The 16,466-nt window shown below is 45.7% G+C and overlaps 1 protein-coding gene across 5 annotated transcripts in view; it reads left to right on the top strand.

The window, feature by feature from the left end:
• Positions 1-16,466, top strand: part of FBH1 (F-box DNA helicase 1) — a 29,171-nt gene that overhangs the window by 489 nt on the left and 12,216 nt on the right. For 2 of the 5 annotated variants that reach the window (XM_049813753.1, XM_049813754.1), the window contains exons 2-11: positions 452-621; positions 2,082-2,246; positions 4,309-4,874; positions 6,242-6,372; positions 8,626-8,761; positions 9,014-9,204; positions 10,907-11,020; positions 12,674-12,765; positions 14,469-14,637; positions 15,488-15,716. In XM_049813753.1, the coding sequence (XP_049669710.1) occupies positions 612-621; positions 2,082-2,246; positions 4,309-4,874; positions 6,242-6,372; positions 8,626-8,761; positions 9,014-9,204; positions 10,907-11,020; positions 12,674-12,765; positions 14,469-14,637; positions 15,488-15,716 (1,803 nt within the window). In that variant the 5' untranslated portion in view covers positions 452-611. Of the gene's footprint in view, positions 1-228; positions 622-1,366; positions 1,467-2,081; positions 2,247-4,308; positions 4,875-6,241; positions 6,373-8,625; positions 8,762-9,013; positions 9,205-10,906; positions 11,021-12,673; positions 12,766-14,468; positions 14,638-15,487; positions 15,717-16,466 lie in introns of those variants that run through there. The other 3 variants (XM_049813752.1, XM_049813756.1, XM_049813755.1) reach the window with 3 other exon arrangements.

Raw genomic sequence — 16,466 nt, 5'->3', positions numbered from 1 at the left:
GGGCTTCGGTAATGGGGGGGTGGTAATTGGGGGGGGGAGGCTTGGCAATGAGGGGACCCTTAGTGGGGGGGCTTGGTAATGGGGGGGGGGCTCCTTGACTTTGGGGGGAGCTTGGCATGACGGGGGGACTCTTGGCATGGGGGGGGGGGGCTTTGGTGATGGGGGGCACAGAGGAGGAGTGCCCTTGGCTATGGAGGGTGGTGGTAATGGGGTGGGGGGGCTGTTCTTGGCCAGGGGGGCTAGCCCTGGGCTGTGGGGGGGCCTCCTCGTGCGGGTGCCATGCTGGGGGGCACAAGGTCAGTGCATCCGTGTGGGGAAAGGGTTTGGAAACAACGTGCTTGGGGGGGGAGTGGAGCAGGTCTGGCCTTCTCCTCCCAAATATTTCTTGTTCCCCTTGAGGTTCCCCCATCCCCTGCGGCTGCTGCTGATGGCTGATCCTTTCGCTTCACAGCTGGGGCGTCTTCTGGTGGCTGACGAGCTCCGATCCCCGTCACCTTCCTTACGGGATCAAAGCCATAAACCGTGACGGGGCCCTGCGACGCAACCTTCACTCAGCACTTTTGTGTCCGCTGCTGTCACCTGTGGAGAATCTTGGGGAAAAGGCAGGAAAGATGAACGCAGGTGAAGACTGAGTGGGTCACCTTCTTGTGTGGGGTTTCTGGACTTGAACCCTCTGCCATGGTTCTGGCATGTTGGGGGTTTTGCTGTTCTGGGGTGGGGGAGCAGAGGTTTTGCCCCTAGCCCTACATCCGATCTTACGTGAGACCTTTGTGTCCAACAGCTCCAGGAACGGGCACAGAGCCAGCACCTCGGCTCTGACGTTTGCCAGGACCGTGTGCTTAAGAGAATTGGGGCATTTCAGTGATTCGTGCTGTTTAATCCAGTAAACTTTAAAATTTCAAGTGAGAAATACCATTTTTAAGTAGAATCATAGAATCATTTAGGTTGGAAAAGACCCTTAAGACTGTCGAATCCAACCGTAAGCCTAATACTGCCAAGTCCACCGCTAAACCATGTCCCTAAATGCCACGGGACTGTCTTGCATTGCTTTTTTTCTTCTGCTTGCCTCATGTGCCATATTTTAAGGAACATGGGATGTTGGAAAACAGCCTCCCTGGGGAGCTCAGCGGGTGCTTCTAATGCCGCTCTGTCGAGCTGACATGGGTGAAAAGGAGAAAGCAGTGTAATGAAACAAACTGACCCTTGGATGCTGCTGTACCAGATCAGTCAATTGCTTTTGTGGCTGCCATAAACACGTTAGAGGAGTTTATCCTCCACAGTACTGTGTACTAATAAACTAAAAGTGAAACCAGTCTTTTGCTGATAATTCTGTCAGAAGGAAGCCCATCCCTGGCCATGGTTTCCGGTTTCTTGTGAGCATTTTTGGTAGAAGCAAGCTGCACTGTTTATACTTTTTTCTGCTGGCTGTCCCGTGTATGGAAGAGAGGAGCTCGTGCAAATTTCAAGTGAGGTTTTCTTAAAATAACTCTTCAGATAGTTTTGTCCTGCTTCTTAACTGTCCTTCTCATGGGGAAGAGCTGTGTTGCAAATGGTTTGTGTTTCCTTCTTAGTGGAGGATCCCAGCTTGGATCTGTTTGCGAGAGGCTCAAGTTTGTGTGTTTGAATGCTGGCTCTGACCTCGCCTGGGCAAATCACTGTCGTCTCTCGCAGGGGGTTGCGCAGTTCAGCCTCCACAGGCTTCCTTGGCAGCCTCCTGGTGATACTTCGCATTTACACAAATACCTGTATCTGCTTCCTCCGTGTTATGGTATTGTAGAGAAGGCCGCAAAACTTGCATGGATTCTGATTTTACATCGTTCTCTTTTGTTCCAAACCCTTGTACAATGCAGGAATGGGGGACCTGGGGTGATGTTGCTGTTGCAGTGACTGCAGAGGTGTCGCCCTGACATGATGCGTTATCCTCCTTAGCACCTCACCGGAGCGTTGTACAACCTTCTGCTATGATTTATTCAGAGAAACTGGCTGAAACTGTGTACTTACGCGTCCGTTAAAAGCATGGACTGTATATTGTTGTTTGTTAACTGTTTTGGGGGTCTCTTTTTTGCATGTTGGCAAAGCAGTGAAGCGATTCAAAAAAAAGCATCTCACGGCTGACGACTGCAAAGCTCTCGCACAGAGCGCAGAAGGTTCATCCTCCCTGACACAGCCACTGAGACAAAGACAAAGTAGAGAAGCTGTAAACAGGGGCCTCCATCCCACCCACCAGACACGGAGACATCAAGGAGGTACGCTGATGGCGAGTACTTCAAAGGCTGAGGGATTTGGGGGAGAAAAAGACTAATGTGTTGTGGAGCAAAAGGGTGTTGTGTAATCTGTCATTGAATTTGTGCTGATAGGAGAGTAATGGCAGGCGAGGTGAGTGCAAATAGAAGAAATTGGTCGGGTTTGAGTGGTGCGTGGCAAAACTGGGCTTAATCTCTGCCTCCACAAAGCCAAGTGGCAAGAAAAAAAGATGCCTTGACTGTTTCCCTCTACGGGGGAGTGAGTTTGCCTTTGCATGTGTATTTAGTCTCTCCTCACACCAGAAATGCCTCTCTGCCTCTATCATTGAGCTGTCAGAGACTACCTGGGGAGAACCGCAGCTCTCTGGGAAGAACGCTACAGCCACTGCAATTAGGCACTGTTAATGATGTGAATCCTGCTTCTAGATGCTCTTTAAGACAATTATTAAATAATAATGAGCTGTCTAGTTATACAGGACTGCAAAAGTGTTGTTGAGCACTTGACAGATATTACTGATCTTCAACTTTCCTGGGAGTGGGAAACATTGGGATACACAACTTGTAGACGTGGGTCTCAAAAGTGCCAAAGCTTTGGAAGACTTTTGAGGGTTCATAAGACTTTGAGCTAATCTGCACACAACAGGGCTCAGGGCTCGAACTGAAGGTGAAACAGCTGCTTTCAAATAGCTCATGTTGCAGGGTTAAAGGCCCAGCCTCAAAACTTGTGTAACAACAAGAGACACTACACGCACGTGTAGGCGAGGAGAGAGGTAGAAAGCAAAGAAAAAACATCCTGAGTTATTCCTGAGCTCCTGTGTGGAAGGTTAGACTTAGGTACATTTCAGTGTTTCCCTGGCTGGCTTGTGAATCTCTCTGTACCTTGATGCGAGCTGACTCCCTTCACAGAGAATGTCTGCTGGTGAGCTGGGACAAGACACCAGAGTCCTAGACTCTGTGCTCATAGGCATACTTTTCCATTTTCATATCAGCAGTATCTTTGGCTAGCTCACTTCTAAAAATCTGGTCATCTTAGATGCTTCAGGTTTTAGGGTATTGGACTTGCACATTAGCAAGGAAGCTGTTCTTTTTAAGCAGCATCTTGCAAATCAGACCTCTTTAAGCTATGCCTTCATGAGCATCCAGAAATAAAATGCATTAAAATCAGCAGTAGCTGCTTGTGATTTTGTTCTTCTCGAGTTGCCTCTTAGCTAAGTATCAGGATATGTTGCAGACTAGAAGGTAGACAGAATGAATACTATCAGTGCTGGTAAGTTTAGTCTGTGTGCTACATGGACTGCATGTCTGTCAGAGAAAGGAGAGGCTGCTGAGAGCAGTCTCTTGCCAAGTTTCGGTTTTCTTTATGGTCTCCAGTGCTTTTTGACATTGCAGCCAGGAAGTATCTTGCAAGAAATGGCTGTTTATCCTCTTAAAGGCGTTAGTGTCTCTTATACTCTGGTAGGAACAGCCTGCTAGAGGCTTGGTGCTGTGAGCTTCTCATGGTGCAGAGCAGTAGTTAAATCCTGAAGCATTTCTAAAATCTTGGTGTGCTTCTCTTTCACTGGGTTAAGAACAATAAATAACCCCTGGGAACCCAACCTCAGTCTGAGGGACACCACAACAACTCAGGTCTCGCATTTTGTTTCCTTCCTATTTCTCTTTCTTTGGCTAGTGGAAGTATCTCCCATGAAATTTATTGTGCAGCCATGTTTCTTTTTAACAGGCATCCACTGTGTTATGTTAGCTAAGGATTGTTGATCTGAGAGATTGTTATGCAGACCATATCTTTTTCTAGAAGCCAGTGGAGGTGTCAGGTGTACCTTGACAGTGCCCAGATTATGTGGACAGTGCAAAGAGATGAATGTTGTTCTGTTGACTTCTGTAGGCTGCCAGAGAAGGAATATGAAGCAGGACAGTTCACCTGTAGTAAGCTCATACATCTGTGAGGAACCCCATGGAAATAACTACCACCTCACACAACCTCTGGTCTCCTTGTTAGCTCAGTTAGCAGCAGCGCACTTTGCACTTGTTTCTGTTGACTTCACTCATGCTCTTCCTCTTTCTGCAGGCCAAGGTCAGCAGAAGAACATCACTGATTACTTCAGGATCTCTCAGACACAAGTAGGTGCTGGTGGAATGAAGAACTGTAGAAACAAAGAAAAGCTACTGGATCGCATCTTCACTGGACCTGATAATTCCTTCAGCAGTGTCTCTACTGTGATGGAGATCAGCAGCAATTCCTGCTCCCTTCTAGAGGATGAGGACTTTGTACCAGCTCCCAGGGAAAGATCCAGAAAACGGCCTCTGTCCACTGCAGCTGCAGGCATTCACAAGCCAGAGCACGATTTTTGGGGTGAGCCTGAGAAGCCAATGGTGCTTCATCGAGAACACAGCCAGATCAAGCAGGAACGCAGCCAAATCAAGCAGGAACTTGATGATATGGAAATTGAACCAGTCCCTGATGCACACTATGGACTCCTGGGGACTCGGAACTGGGAAGTGCCTCAGGCAAGTATTGACGAGCTGCCTGTTGAAGTCCTCAGAAACATCTTTGCTTTCCTACCAGTGACTGATCTGTATCAGAACCTGAGCCTGGTGTGTCGCTGCTGGAGGGACATAGTGAATGATCCACTGGTAAGGACTGCTGTGATACTGATTTGAGCCTGTCGCCTGTCCCTTATCCTACTGCTCTGTTCTGCCTTAGTCTTGTGGGTGCGTGTATTGCTGTAGGAGGATCCATGCTGTGTCTGTCTCCATTCCTTTAAATCCCTTTATTGTTCCCTAATGCCCATCCTTTCTTATGAGGTCTTTTGTCATTTTTTTGGTCTTCTGGACCACAGTGGCATCTTCAGATGCTAACCTGTATCAGAAGATCAATACTGGGTAACTTCCCTTGATGCATTCTTCCCATACATGGAAAGAGAACTTCTGTAAGACTCCACAAAATCCCCCTTCACTGTTTCCCTTGCAGCCTTTTTTTCTGACAGGGACCATGCAGGAAATTCTGGCTACTAGACTGGGCAGTGTCCTCTCGTGGCCGGTGTACGTCACTGTCTCCCAGCCTGCGTGTGTGGCGTCTCTTGGTAGTCAAACGGGTTTAGAGGAAAGGCCTTTAACTCTGTTTTTATGGAGCTTGGTTCATCTGCAGTTAAGGCCCTCGCAGTACAAACAGTTGTGAACCCACTGGCAGTTGTTTTGGCCGCAGCGAGGATCTCTGCATTTCAATTAAAGGTGGCTCGGAGGCAGCTGGCACCGCTAGACTTGCTCACTGTTCACACTGGAAGCCCTCAGCTTGTACAAAGAGGTTGTCTCAGCCTGACTCGAGTGGTGGAGGACTTATCGCAGCCCAAATTTTTGTGGGTGTTCTAGTTCTTGTTCGTGTCCTGATAAATTTGCATGGGTAAGGCTGGACACAATGCAGGAGGTGTCCTGCACTCTGCTTTATCAGCACAGCGTGTGTCCTTTGAGCCTGAAGAGCTAGAGAAATGCATAGAAAATGCATGCATTGAACACTCAGTGTGTTCAAGTCCTCTCTCAAATCTGCTCTTCACTCCGTAACACAGCCTAAAAGGCAGTGTCCCGTCTGTTTTTGCCAAAGAAGTCCAAACAGCAGGCCGTGGGAGGGTAGGACTTCATGGACACCGGGATTTTAAGCACTCAGACCCCACTCAGAGCAGCTCTATGCAATAGTGCTGAAAATATTCCCATTCCTTTAACACTTTGACATTTGAAACTGAAACAGCATCACCCGTTCCCATCATTCTAGAGAAAACAGCCTTTCATAGACATGTTTGCAGGCTATGAGGAACGAGTCTTTCTCCCTTTCCTCTGTTTCCTCTTTCCTTCCCCATCTCCTGCTAGGTACATGTTTTCATCAAGCTACAGGGACTTTTCGAACTCTAGGTCTTATTTGGAGGTCACGTTGATTAGCTTATTGCCACAAGAAACCTGTTTTCCAATGCTGTGAGATGAAAGATGGTGGTATGTGCTTCACATTCTAGTTCATTCCTTGGAAAAAGCTTTACCATCGGTACCTAATGAAGGAGGACACGGCCCTGCACAGAGTTAAACAGGTCTTGCAAGATTTCACCATAACAAAGGAGCAGGAAGGATGTGTGTTGGGGCTGATCAGGTGAGTCCACTTCAGCACTTGACTTTGTACCTGTAGATCCTCAGACCTTCCTTGCTTTGGGTCTTCTTCCGTTTTATCCTGTGAATTGCCAGGAGAGAACGGCTTTGTCTTCTAAACACATGGGAGACATACAGGAAGATGAGGAAGGAGAAATTATTTAACAGTAGAAATCACTAGGAGGGTTCTAGAAATAGGTAAAAAACTTCCCCTTTCCTCTTCTTTGTTCTGTTTGGAGCACATGATCATAGAATCATTTAGGTTGGAAAAGACCTTTAAGATCATAAAGTCCAACTGTTAACCTAAGACTAAGTCCACCAGTAAACCATGTCCCTGAGTGCCACATCTACGCATCTTTTAAATACTTCCAGGGATGGTGACTCCACCACTTCCTTGGGCAGCCTGTTCCAATGCATGATAACCCTTTTGGTGAAGAAATTTTTCCTAATATCCAATCTAAACCTCCCCTGGCACAACTTGAGGCCGTTTCCTCTTGTCCTGTCACTTGTTACTTGGGAGAAGAGACTGACCCCCACCTGGCTACAACCTCCTGTCAGGTAGTTGTAGGGAGCGATCAGGTCTCCTCTCAGCCTCCTTTTCTCCAGGCTAAAAAGCCCCAGTTCCCACAGCCGCTTCTTGTAGGATTTGTTCTCGAGACCCTTCACTGGCTTTGTTGCCCTTCTCTGGACACGTTCCAGCACCTCAGCATCGTTCCTGTAATGAAGGGCCCAAAACTGAACACAGGATTCAAGGTGATGTACAAGTAGAGGATGAAATCTGAAGAAGATAAGATGGAAAGGGAATCTAATTGCTCTCTTCCCCTGCCTAATGAGGGGCTGTAGAGAGCATGATGCCAGGCTCTTCTTGGAGGTGAGCAGTGAAAGGACAAGAGGCAATGGGCACAAGTTCCATCACAGGAAATGCAGTTAGATATTAGGAGAGTGGTCAAACAGTGGCCCAGAGAGGTGGGGAGTCTCCATCCTTGGAGATGCTCAAACCTCAGCTGGACAAATGACCAAACCTTGAAGTTATCCCTGTTTTGACTAGTTGGCTTCCAAAGTCCCTTCTGGAGTTTCCATGATTTTGATAGCAAGTGAGAAGGGGTGGATAAGTGAGGGAGAGGCTGCAAAGCCTCAGACAGGGGTAGCCTTGTACTAATGTCTGAGAAAATAGAGAAGCTGAACATGGACTGAGAAGAGGGGACAGAAGAACAGTCTTGGCAGTGGCCTTTTGACTTGGATGGTGTTGCCTCTTGGAGGGCAGGGAGATGGTGGTTGCACCAAGGGAGGAAAGAGGTGAGGGGAGCCTGAGCAAGAGGGTGTCAGCAAGCAGCTGCTGGATTTGGAGGCTCAAAGGAAGGGTTTGGAGATGGAACTGTACGTCAGAGCACAGCCAGGTTGGGTACAGCAATTGAGAGAAGCTGCCGGGAGTTCCAAGACAAGTGTTAGATGACAAAATCAAAAAAGGCTGGGCTGTCCTGTCGCTGCCTTCTGGCACCTGACAACAAGCTTGGGAGAAGAGGTTATAAGGTTGCTTCCTGCAGGGTGGCTGTTCTAGAGACTCAATTGAAGTGTCCCTTTTAGCATCCCTTTATATTTCAGGATCTGTCGTGTCAGCAGTGCTTTTCCATCTCCTGATCAGCCAGGCTCAGCATCTCCAGGGTTTAGCTAAAATACATGTATCTCATGGAGGGTGTGAGATCTGAGCTCTTCCTCCTGGTCCCTCCCATCTCCACTGTATTTTCTTCTTTTCCTTTCCTGAAAGGCTGCTTTCCTGGACCCGCACTAAATTATCAGTCAGAGCTCAGCAGCAAGCCGAAGCCCAAGACGGATCCCTGATAAAAGCAAGTGCTCTGTTCAGATCTGTGTAGTCTAGAGGGCAATTTTGTATGGCGGTTAGATGGTGCAAATAGAAGAGTCAAATTGGGTTAAGAGCAAGATATATCCATCTTCTGGAAGGAGACTTTGAGACAGCCAGAAGGAACTTGCAGACTAAGGGCTTGATGCAACAAAGTGTTTAAGCACATGTCTGTGTAACAGAACAGGGAATTACTTGTCTAAATGCCTCTCACCACAAAAATGGATTGGAAATCCAAGTTCAGCACCTTGCAGCCTCATCGCTGAATGCATCTGGTCAGATCTGTGGGGCACACAGCAAGGCATGGTTAAACTTGCTGCAGCCTGACATTATTTACTTGGAGAGTAAACTCACTTGACAAGGCTTCTTTGCAAATGCTGCTGTTCCTGTTCTGCACAGGTGCGTGTCTGCCATACCCACTGGACGGAATGTAGATCCCAGCGCTGTTCTCCAGTGTTTGAAGAGTCATCACCTCTTCTCAAAGGCTGAAGTCTGCGTTGTCAACAAACTGCCGCATTTACAGAGCAGGGCAGGGGTAGGTTTAACGGTTATTAACTGATCTATTTAACAGGTTTAACAACTAGTGCTAGTGCTTTGAGGTCATATCTGCCTTCTTGCATCTAAGGGTTTTTCCCTTTGGGGTGTTATTTGGTACTGTACTGGCTAACTGAAGAGGATTTAACTATTCATTATGGCATAAGCATTGTTTCAGTGTTGAAGCAGGGTTTTCCTGCTCCTAAAGGCTCAAAGCTTTTTGCTCACTCTTTCTTGTTGTTGCCTATACCAGCCTGAGAACATGTGGGCCATAATTGCAGTCATGGTGCTTTTCTCTGATGGCATCAGCGATATCCAAAAGCTGATGGCGTGTCTGCAGAGACCCTGCTCTACCCTCTCTGTTGTGGACGTGACCGAGACGCTTTACTGCATGGCGACGCTGCTGTATGCAATGAGAGATGGGAACATTGCGATCACTAACAGGTAAGGAGTGGGGAGATGCTTCCTGCCTGCCTGCCTGCCTGCCTCTTTCTAGCCATGGTGATATGTAATACATACAGTGAATATACGCTCATGAGCAATTACATTACTGTTGGTTAGGGCTCTCCAGTTCCTCAGTGTGGGCAGTTTGTCAGGAGCAGTGTGCACATCCCTAGCTTTTTGCAGGAACATTCAGGAGCATTGCCTTTAGATTTGCTTTAATTCCTAGACCGTTTCATAGTCCGCTTGTTTTTCAGGAGGTAGTGTTCAAGAAAAATAATTTTTTTCAGAAACAAAAGCAGGTTTTGAAGTGGCTATAGAAACTTTCTGATTAGAAATAGATACGCAACAGCTGCAACAATTTAATGTGGTTGTTACCTTCCTGAGACCGGTTACATACTTCACTCCTCTTAAATGATACTCCAAGTCCTGTGGGCTCCCGCTGCGTGTGCATAGCAATCCATCCTGTGCCTTTTGTTCACAGTGGTGCCTGGTAATGCAGGTAAGAGCCCACAGGTTACTTCAGAATTGCAGTGAGGATGAGATAAGGATTAAGGACAGGTGTAAATTCTTCTTATGAGAAGACTGGAAAGGAACTGCACTGGAAAATTAATCTAGAGCCAGAAAGAAGATGGTTCTGTAAGCTGCCCTCTGTGAGGTATAGTCCAGCACATGTTAGACACAGGAGAAGGGTTCATCCTCTGCTTACTCAACCATGGGCCATGTGCTCAGGGGGATCTGGATGCTTGTTTGGCCTGTTAGTGATTGATAATTGCTGGCTAAGGCCACCTGCTGCAGATGTGCCAAACAGAGGGTGTTGCTTGCCAGCAATGAGAGCTCATGGTCAAAGTCACACATGTCCCATCTCCATCTCTTGAACAATCTAGACTAGGAGAAATAAGAATGACCACATCTCTTCTGCCATTATCTCTTCAAACCACACAAGGTTGTAATTTAGAGCATAAGGAGGAAACATGTCCTCAAGGAACTGTCTGGTACCTATTTGCAGCTCCTAGAGCAACTACTGAGTCTGAGCATGCAGCTCACCTAATGTGACACACAAAGTCTGTCCTGGAGTGTGGCCTGGGCTGGCACCTGTTAGGTCACAGGAGCAAAGCTGCACTAAAAGAGGTAAAACCACAGTGTGTCAACTCTGATGTACAATGGAAGTTAATTTTAAACCAGCTGTGGCTGGCATAATTAAAGCCACAGAGCTGCTGTGCTCCTCTCTTTGCAGTAACAAAGCACCATGAAGTATTGTCAGAGCTAACACACTTGTATAAAATCATCATAAGACAGTTGATGAAACTGGTTCGCTTTAAAGGCCTAAACTAGCCCCAAATTCTCTTTCGGACTCCCCCAGACTTTGTTGCTAATAGTGGTTCAGGAGAGCAAAAGGATCCTATGGACTCTGATCCCAGGTCATGTTTGCATGGCAGACCCTGAAACACAAACCTAGCAGGAGTGAGGGAGCGGTCACAGACAGAGCTGTCCCCATGGTGCCTTTGCAGTCACTTCTCGAGGTAGAACTAACTGCGCTTTAAAATATTAATATTGTCTCCTGCAACTCCCTGAGCGCCTGGGGCTTTGTGCATCATTCTGTTGGAAGTATTCAAGATACTGGCTGTCTTTTAGGAGGCTGCAGATGTTTAATTTGTTATTAATGATTTCTCAATGATAGTTTCTCTGTTTTCCTTTCTACCAGGATCCATTACAATATTTTCTACTGCTTGTATTTGATGGAAAATGCTTCTGTAACTATGCAGACAGTAGAAGAGGAAACATGGGCTTCACACTGCAATCAAGACTTACGGTTTGGGTAATGCTATTATAGGTGATCCGAGCAATGCACCTAAGTACGCAGGGCCCTGGTGGAGTGCTGAAACTTGGAGGAGGAGCAAACATTTCATGGCAGGGGCTGGTTGACAAGAATCTGAGATTCATAAGGATTATTACAAAACCTTATTCTGCTGCTTGCCATCTTCTCCCCGAATTCTCAGAGGAAAACCAGAATCAGGCCTTAAATCTGTAAAAATTCAATTACCAACTGACTGAATTTAAAAGTCATTATTCACTGATGGGTCTATGTACTGGTGCAACACAGTTCTGTGCATTCCAGTGTGACGGCCACTGAAATTTCACAGAGCCCAAACCACCCCAAAATACCTACCCACGTCACCACTCTGCCTATGGATAAGGAGCTCTGGAAGGAGAGGATTGTGCCTGCTTTAATTTTAACAGCATGTTCCTCTTGAAACACAAGCTGCAGCCAGCAAAAATGGGGGTTGGCTTGCTGGTGACGTTACTGTAGTGCAAATAACGTGGCTGTTCATTTATGAACGCTGCTTTCTGTGCATGGGAGGAAATGAGATACCAGCTGCAGGATATTGAGATATGGCTTCTGTTTTCTGGATCCTGTTGGGTAACTGTTATGTACTAACTGTTATATATATATAGCTGTTATAAATTAGCACTGGTTGGTAGCTTGCTGCTACCAGGACAGAAAGGAGTGAAACGCTTTCCTGGCCTGTGGAGATCCAGGCTTGGTTTCCCTTCTGCTGCAGTTAGCCTGGGTTAAGTCATGCAGTGTCCTTGTCCTTACATACAGAAGGGGAATAGTAGTGTTTTCATCCATCACAGAGGTCTAGCAAAGATAAATCCGGTAAAATCACCAAGTATCCAAGGTGCAACAGTGAGAGAGGTCATAACAAAAAAAATAAATCAAAGGTAAACAGATGTTGGGTTTCAGCGCTTCTTGTTTTCCTAGCCCTTTCATTCTACCCCTCCATTTGAAGTCTTTTTCTAAGCAGATTTTGCTTGTTCAGTTATAGTTGCGTCCTGGGGGCAGCCATCTAACTGCCAGCTGTGAAATGTCAAGGACACTTAAACAAGGCTTTCCGCCCTTACGTATGGTATCAGGGAGGACCCTGTGCGAAGAGATGGTTCACACTCTTGGCTGATTACAGGTTTCAGACCTTTATGAATAAAACAATTGCACTCCAGCCAGAAGCACTGAATGCCTTTCTTAATGTTAATCAAAACTCTTAGCTCCCCTGAGAGGCAGGGATAATTGATCTGTCCTACATGCTGAGAAATCGGAGAGCAATTTAAGGTACATGCTCTCGAAAGCAACAAAACACCCCAAACCCAAATTGCTGTTTGTTTCCAATAAGCCTAAGGAGCCAGGGTGCCAAATTCATTTTTAAAGCATGGCATAGGGCCCTTGAGAAGATTGTCTCCTATGTAACCTTCCCAAAGATTTACTTTTTATTTTTGCTATCTCAAATCTTTTCTTATTCCCTGCTTTTCTCATTTGCGCCATAACCAAGTTGGTCTAGTGCCACCTTCCTGCTTGTGGGATGGGATCAATCATTCATTGGTTTCCTTCTGCTGTTAGTTGATTTGTTTGTTTTATGTGGGAGGATTTATTTTCTTAATTCCTTTCGCTCTGTTTTTTTTCTGGTTTTGGTAGCTGTCCTGAAGTAAAGCTGACCCATGAACAGCAAAAGATTTTGAATCACAAAATTGAGCGTGGTCAAGTAGTGAAAATTATGGCATTTGCAGGTAAGAGCCAAAAATTATGTTGTAAGAATGAATGCATAACCTCTAATTCTGCTCCTTCTTTCCCTGCTTCTTCTGTCCGAAGAACTGTGTGGATGCCAGGGGGATCAACCTTACCTTTAATCAATACAAAAATTCAGAGCAAGCTTTTGCAGAGAAACAGGAATGGGAAGCATGGTGGTGGTTACTCCCATGCAAGCTGGGTAAATGTCATATTTGGACATGGTACTGAAACTAGAGTGTTTGGGTGCTGCCAGTGACTGCCCAGAGCAGCTTGTCAGGGAACCTGGAAGAGGAGAAGCAACTCTCCATGTCTTGCTTAGCCACATGCTGAGCCTGTTTCTCAGTGTTATTGCCACAGGCCACTAGACGGAGTTGCTCTTACTTGTTTAGGTTTAGCATCCCTGTAGGAGCAACACAAGCCAGGAAAACCTCTGCACTTGCACACTGTTTTGAAAAGGGGAATTGCATAAAATCGAGGGAGCCTATTTAAAAAGAAAAGGAAAAGTAAATCATCTCCCTCCACCTGCAGAGAGTTTCCTTTAAAGACACCACATTGGGGGATCAGACCTAATGCATGCTCTCTGCCGGAACAGACTTGCAAAAGGGCATGTACAGCTAAGCACCACAGTACAGAAACCAGTAATTGTGGTTTCTTATGTCTGTACAAAGTCACTGTGTCCAAGTGACAGAAAAGGGAATATTCCTGAACTCTGAGAAGTTACATGTAACCACAAGAAGGCAGGGCAGAAAAAGAGCTTGAGCAACCGTTGGCAAAAAGCTTAAAAGACTCATAATTCTTCTTTAAACATGTTAGCTAACTGCAGTGTAAAGGATGCCTTAGAGTGAATGATGCGGTGGCAGAAAAGTTAAATGAGTTTCTGCATCTGCGTTCCTTCTAGAGGGTCTTGGAAAGGATCAGCCTCAGGACACCTGGCCTCCAGCCAGGGTCAGCCCACCACACCAGGCAAAATGGTAAAAGATCCTCATGGTCCTCATGGGTGAATAGTTGGTTAAAAGCTAGGAGGCAAAAGTAGGAGCAGATGGTCAGTTTTCTGCATGGGGACTGGTAACCACTGGACTCATGCAGAGATCTGTGCTGGGACCTGGTTTGTCCAACATTCACAAGTCATCTGGGAGGAGTGGGAACAGCAAGGTGGCAAAGTTTGCTGACGCTATGTCGTCGTTGAGGATATGAAAAGGGGCAAAGAAGGAAATGTGCAGAGCCCTTCCTCTCTCAGGTTTCTGTTGTGATTGATTGGTACTCCATGAGTGAAGCAACTTTCCCATGACACTGCTATCCTGCAGCAAACTGGAGTAAAGGAGAGCAGCATTAGTGGCAGATCTTACAAAGAAATGAGCTCATGAATCATTCAACAGAGCAATTTTAACATTTCATTTACAAAGCTGTCTTTCAAGAGAACCAGTACCTTCACATATGCTCAGAGTTCTAGAATATTGGGTGATAAAATGTTTGGGTTTTTTTTAAAAGCTTTTAGGCTGCAGTCTGTAATTTTTCAAAGCTGCTTTGCTCCACAGCTTCTGCTGATTTCAGTTGAGTCAGTGAATAAATTCCCATTAGCTGCAAATAGTCCTGCTGTGCAGTTAGGACAGCAGGAGCAGGAAGGTAAAGCTGATGAGAGGTGCGTGGATTCATTCATTCCTGACTCTGAATGCTTTATTGTTTACTTTCTTCTGTTTTTCAGGTACAGGAAAGACCTCAACCTTGGTCAAGTATGCTGAGAAGTTTGCTGATATGAATTTCCTTTACGTGACGTTTAACAAAGCTGTTGCAGAGAGGGGAAAAAGTGTCTTCCCCAGAAACGTTACATGCAAGACTTTCCATTCGTTAGCATTTGGAAGTGTTGGCAAACTGTGAGTGGGGATGTTAGATTCCTTTGTTGAAGGCCAGTCGGTAAAAGACATGGCAGGAAAGGAAAGTCTGGTTTTGAAGTAAGCCTCCAGGATTTAAGGAAGCAAAAATAATGGGGGAAATTACTTCTTTCACCTGCTTCAAGCCAGACTGTGATTTATGGTTTCCGAATTCTTTCAGATTGGATCTTAGTGCCAGTGATCTTAGCATCCATCTAAGGATGATGAGGATGGTGAGCCTGGGGAAACAGACTCATTGCCCTGCTGTGGCACAGACTGTACCGTCATAAGCCCTATTGCTGTTCTGGGGGCTGTTTCATCCTGCCTGTGTTTATAGCCAAGGAACACTTTGCAGGGAGATAGAAAGCCACTGAGAATGGCTTTTTGCCATTTCCCATTTACTCTTCAGTGGTACAACAAGTCTAATTGCTGCTTTTCTTTAGCAGAGGAGGGGTTTTCTTAACCTGAGTTGTTCTAATGATACAGATTCTGGCCAATTATGTTGGCATATCTAAACTGCAGACAGAAGGGAAAATGAGCCACGTCCTGGAAGAATAGGGGAATCCTCTTACCTGGCTCTGAAAACAATCTGTAACTGCAGGGGTGAATGATGGGAATATCTCTCTGGCTTGACTTTTCATCTATAAAATCTATGAAATGAACAAGTTTGTGCTTCCACCAGGATAAATTGTGCAGATTTCAAAGATAGTCCATTACTAGGTCTAAGTAGGTATATAAAACAGAGCTTCTGCAAGTGTTGGTGTGCAACAGAAGCAAAAGTGAACTTGCTTTTCCAGTAGGCTTTTCATGTGTGTTTCAACATGTCTCTCATTTTTTGTCATCTGTGGCACAGCTATAAAGAAAAAGGCAAGCTGAACTTCTCCAAGATGTCAGTTTACTCCATCAGTTCCCTTATCCGGAACCACAAGGGACAGTCTCTGTTCATAAGAGGGAAAACAGTCTCACAGACCCTTGAAAAATTTTTTGCCTCTTCAGATGCAGAGATCTGTGAAGAGCACACTCCTATTTGGTTCAAAAATACTCATGGCGAGAGAAAACTTGTTAGTCAAATAGAAAAAGAAGTGAGTATCTGAGATGAAGCAAGACTTTGGCTGCAAGGTTTAGAAGGGGCTGTAGTTATCCCACATCTCTCTTAGTTCATGGGTATTTGTGCTTCAGCTGTAAGAACTGACTGTCAAAATATATTTTTCCTCTGGTGACAAATCCAAAGGAACTGGGGCCTGTTTCTTCTCCCTGTTCGCACAGATGGTTTTTAGAGGAGACTATCACTGTCTCTGCTCAGTGCAGATGTTTCTTCCCTACAAGGAAAAGAGCAAAGAGATTGCATGTATTTTTATGAGTGCCTGAAAGGCGTTGTGATGTTACATGTAAAGACAATAAACATTTTTGTAGTCATTTTGATACGCAGAGCCACACCCCCAAATTCTCATTTAGAGTACAGACATCGTAGCAACACTTAAAGGGTAGCACTGACATTGCAAACAATGTGGGCTGGAGTTCTGGAGATAATTCGCCTTTCTGCTCCACATTGATCACATCTGATCAGATCCAGTCCAGCCAGCAGAAATCCAATTTGCAGTTGTTATTTCTGGCAGCCTCAAAATATTAAATACCTTTAAGCACCTTGCAAGCTGTCCAGTGAAGCCAAAATAAACACCAAGTCTGTGTTAATGTGCAGAAGGTAGGGGGTATTGTATTATACTGTCCTAATAGCTGAGGCAAAGAAATGTTCTTTTCAGGGGGCTGCATTTGGAAAAGACTGTGCTGAGGAGAAGTAGTTACCTGGTGGTGACACAGAAGAGAAGTAGGAG

This window comes from Accipiter gentilis, chromosome 11 (genome assembly GCF_929443795.1).
Source record: "Accipiter gentilis chromosome 11, bAccGen1.1, whole genome shotgun sequence".
NCBI classification, from domain to species: Eukaryota; Metazoa; Chordata; class Aves; order Accipitriformes; family Accipitridae; genus Astur; species Astur gentilis.
Note: the sequence above shows the minus strand (reverse complement) of the source record. Positions and strands in the feature narration are given on the sequence as shown.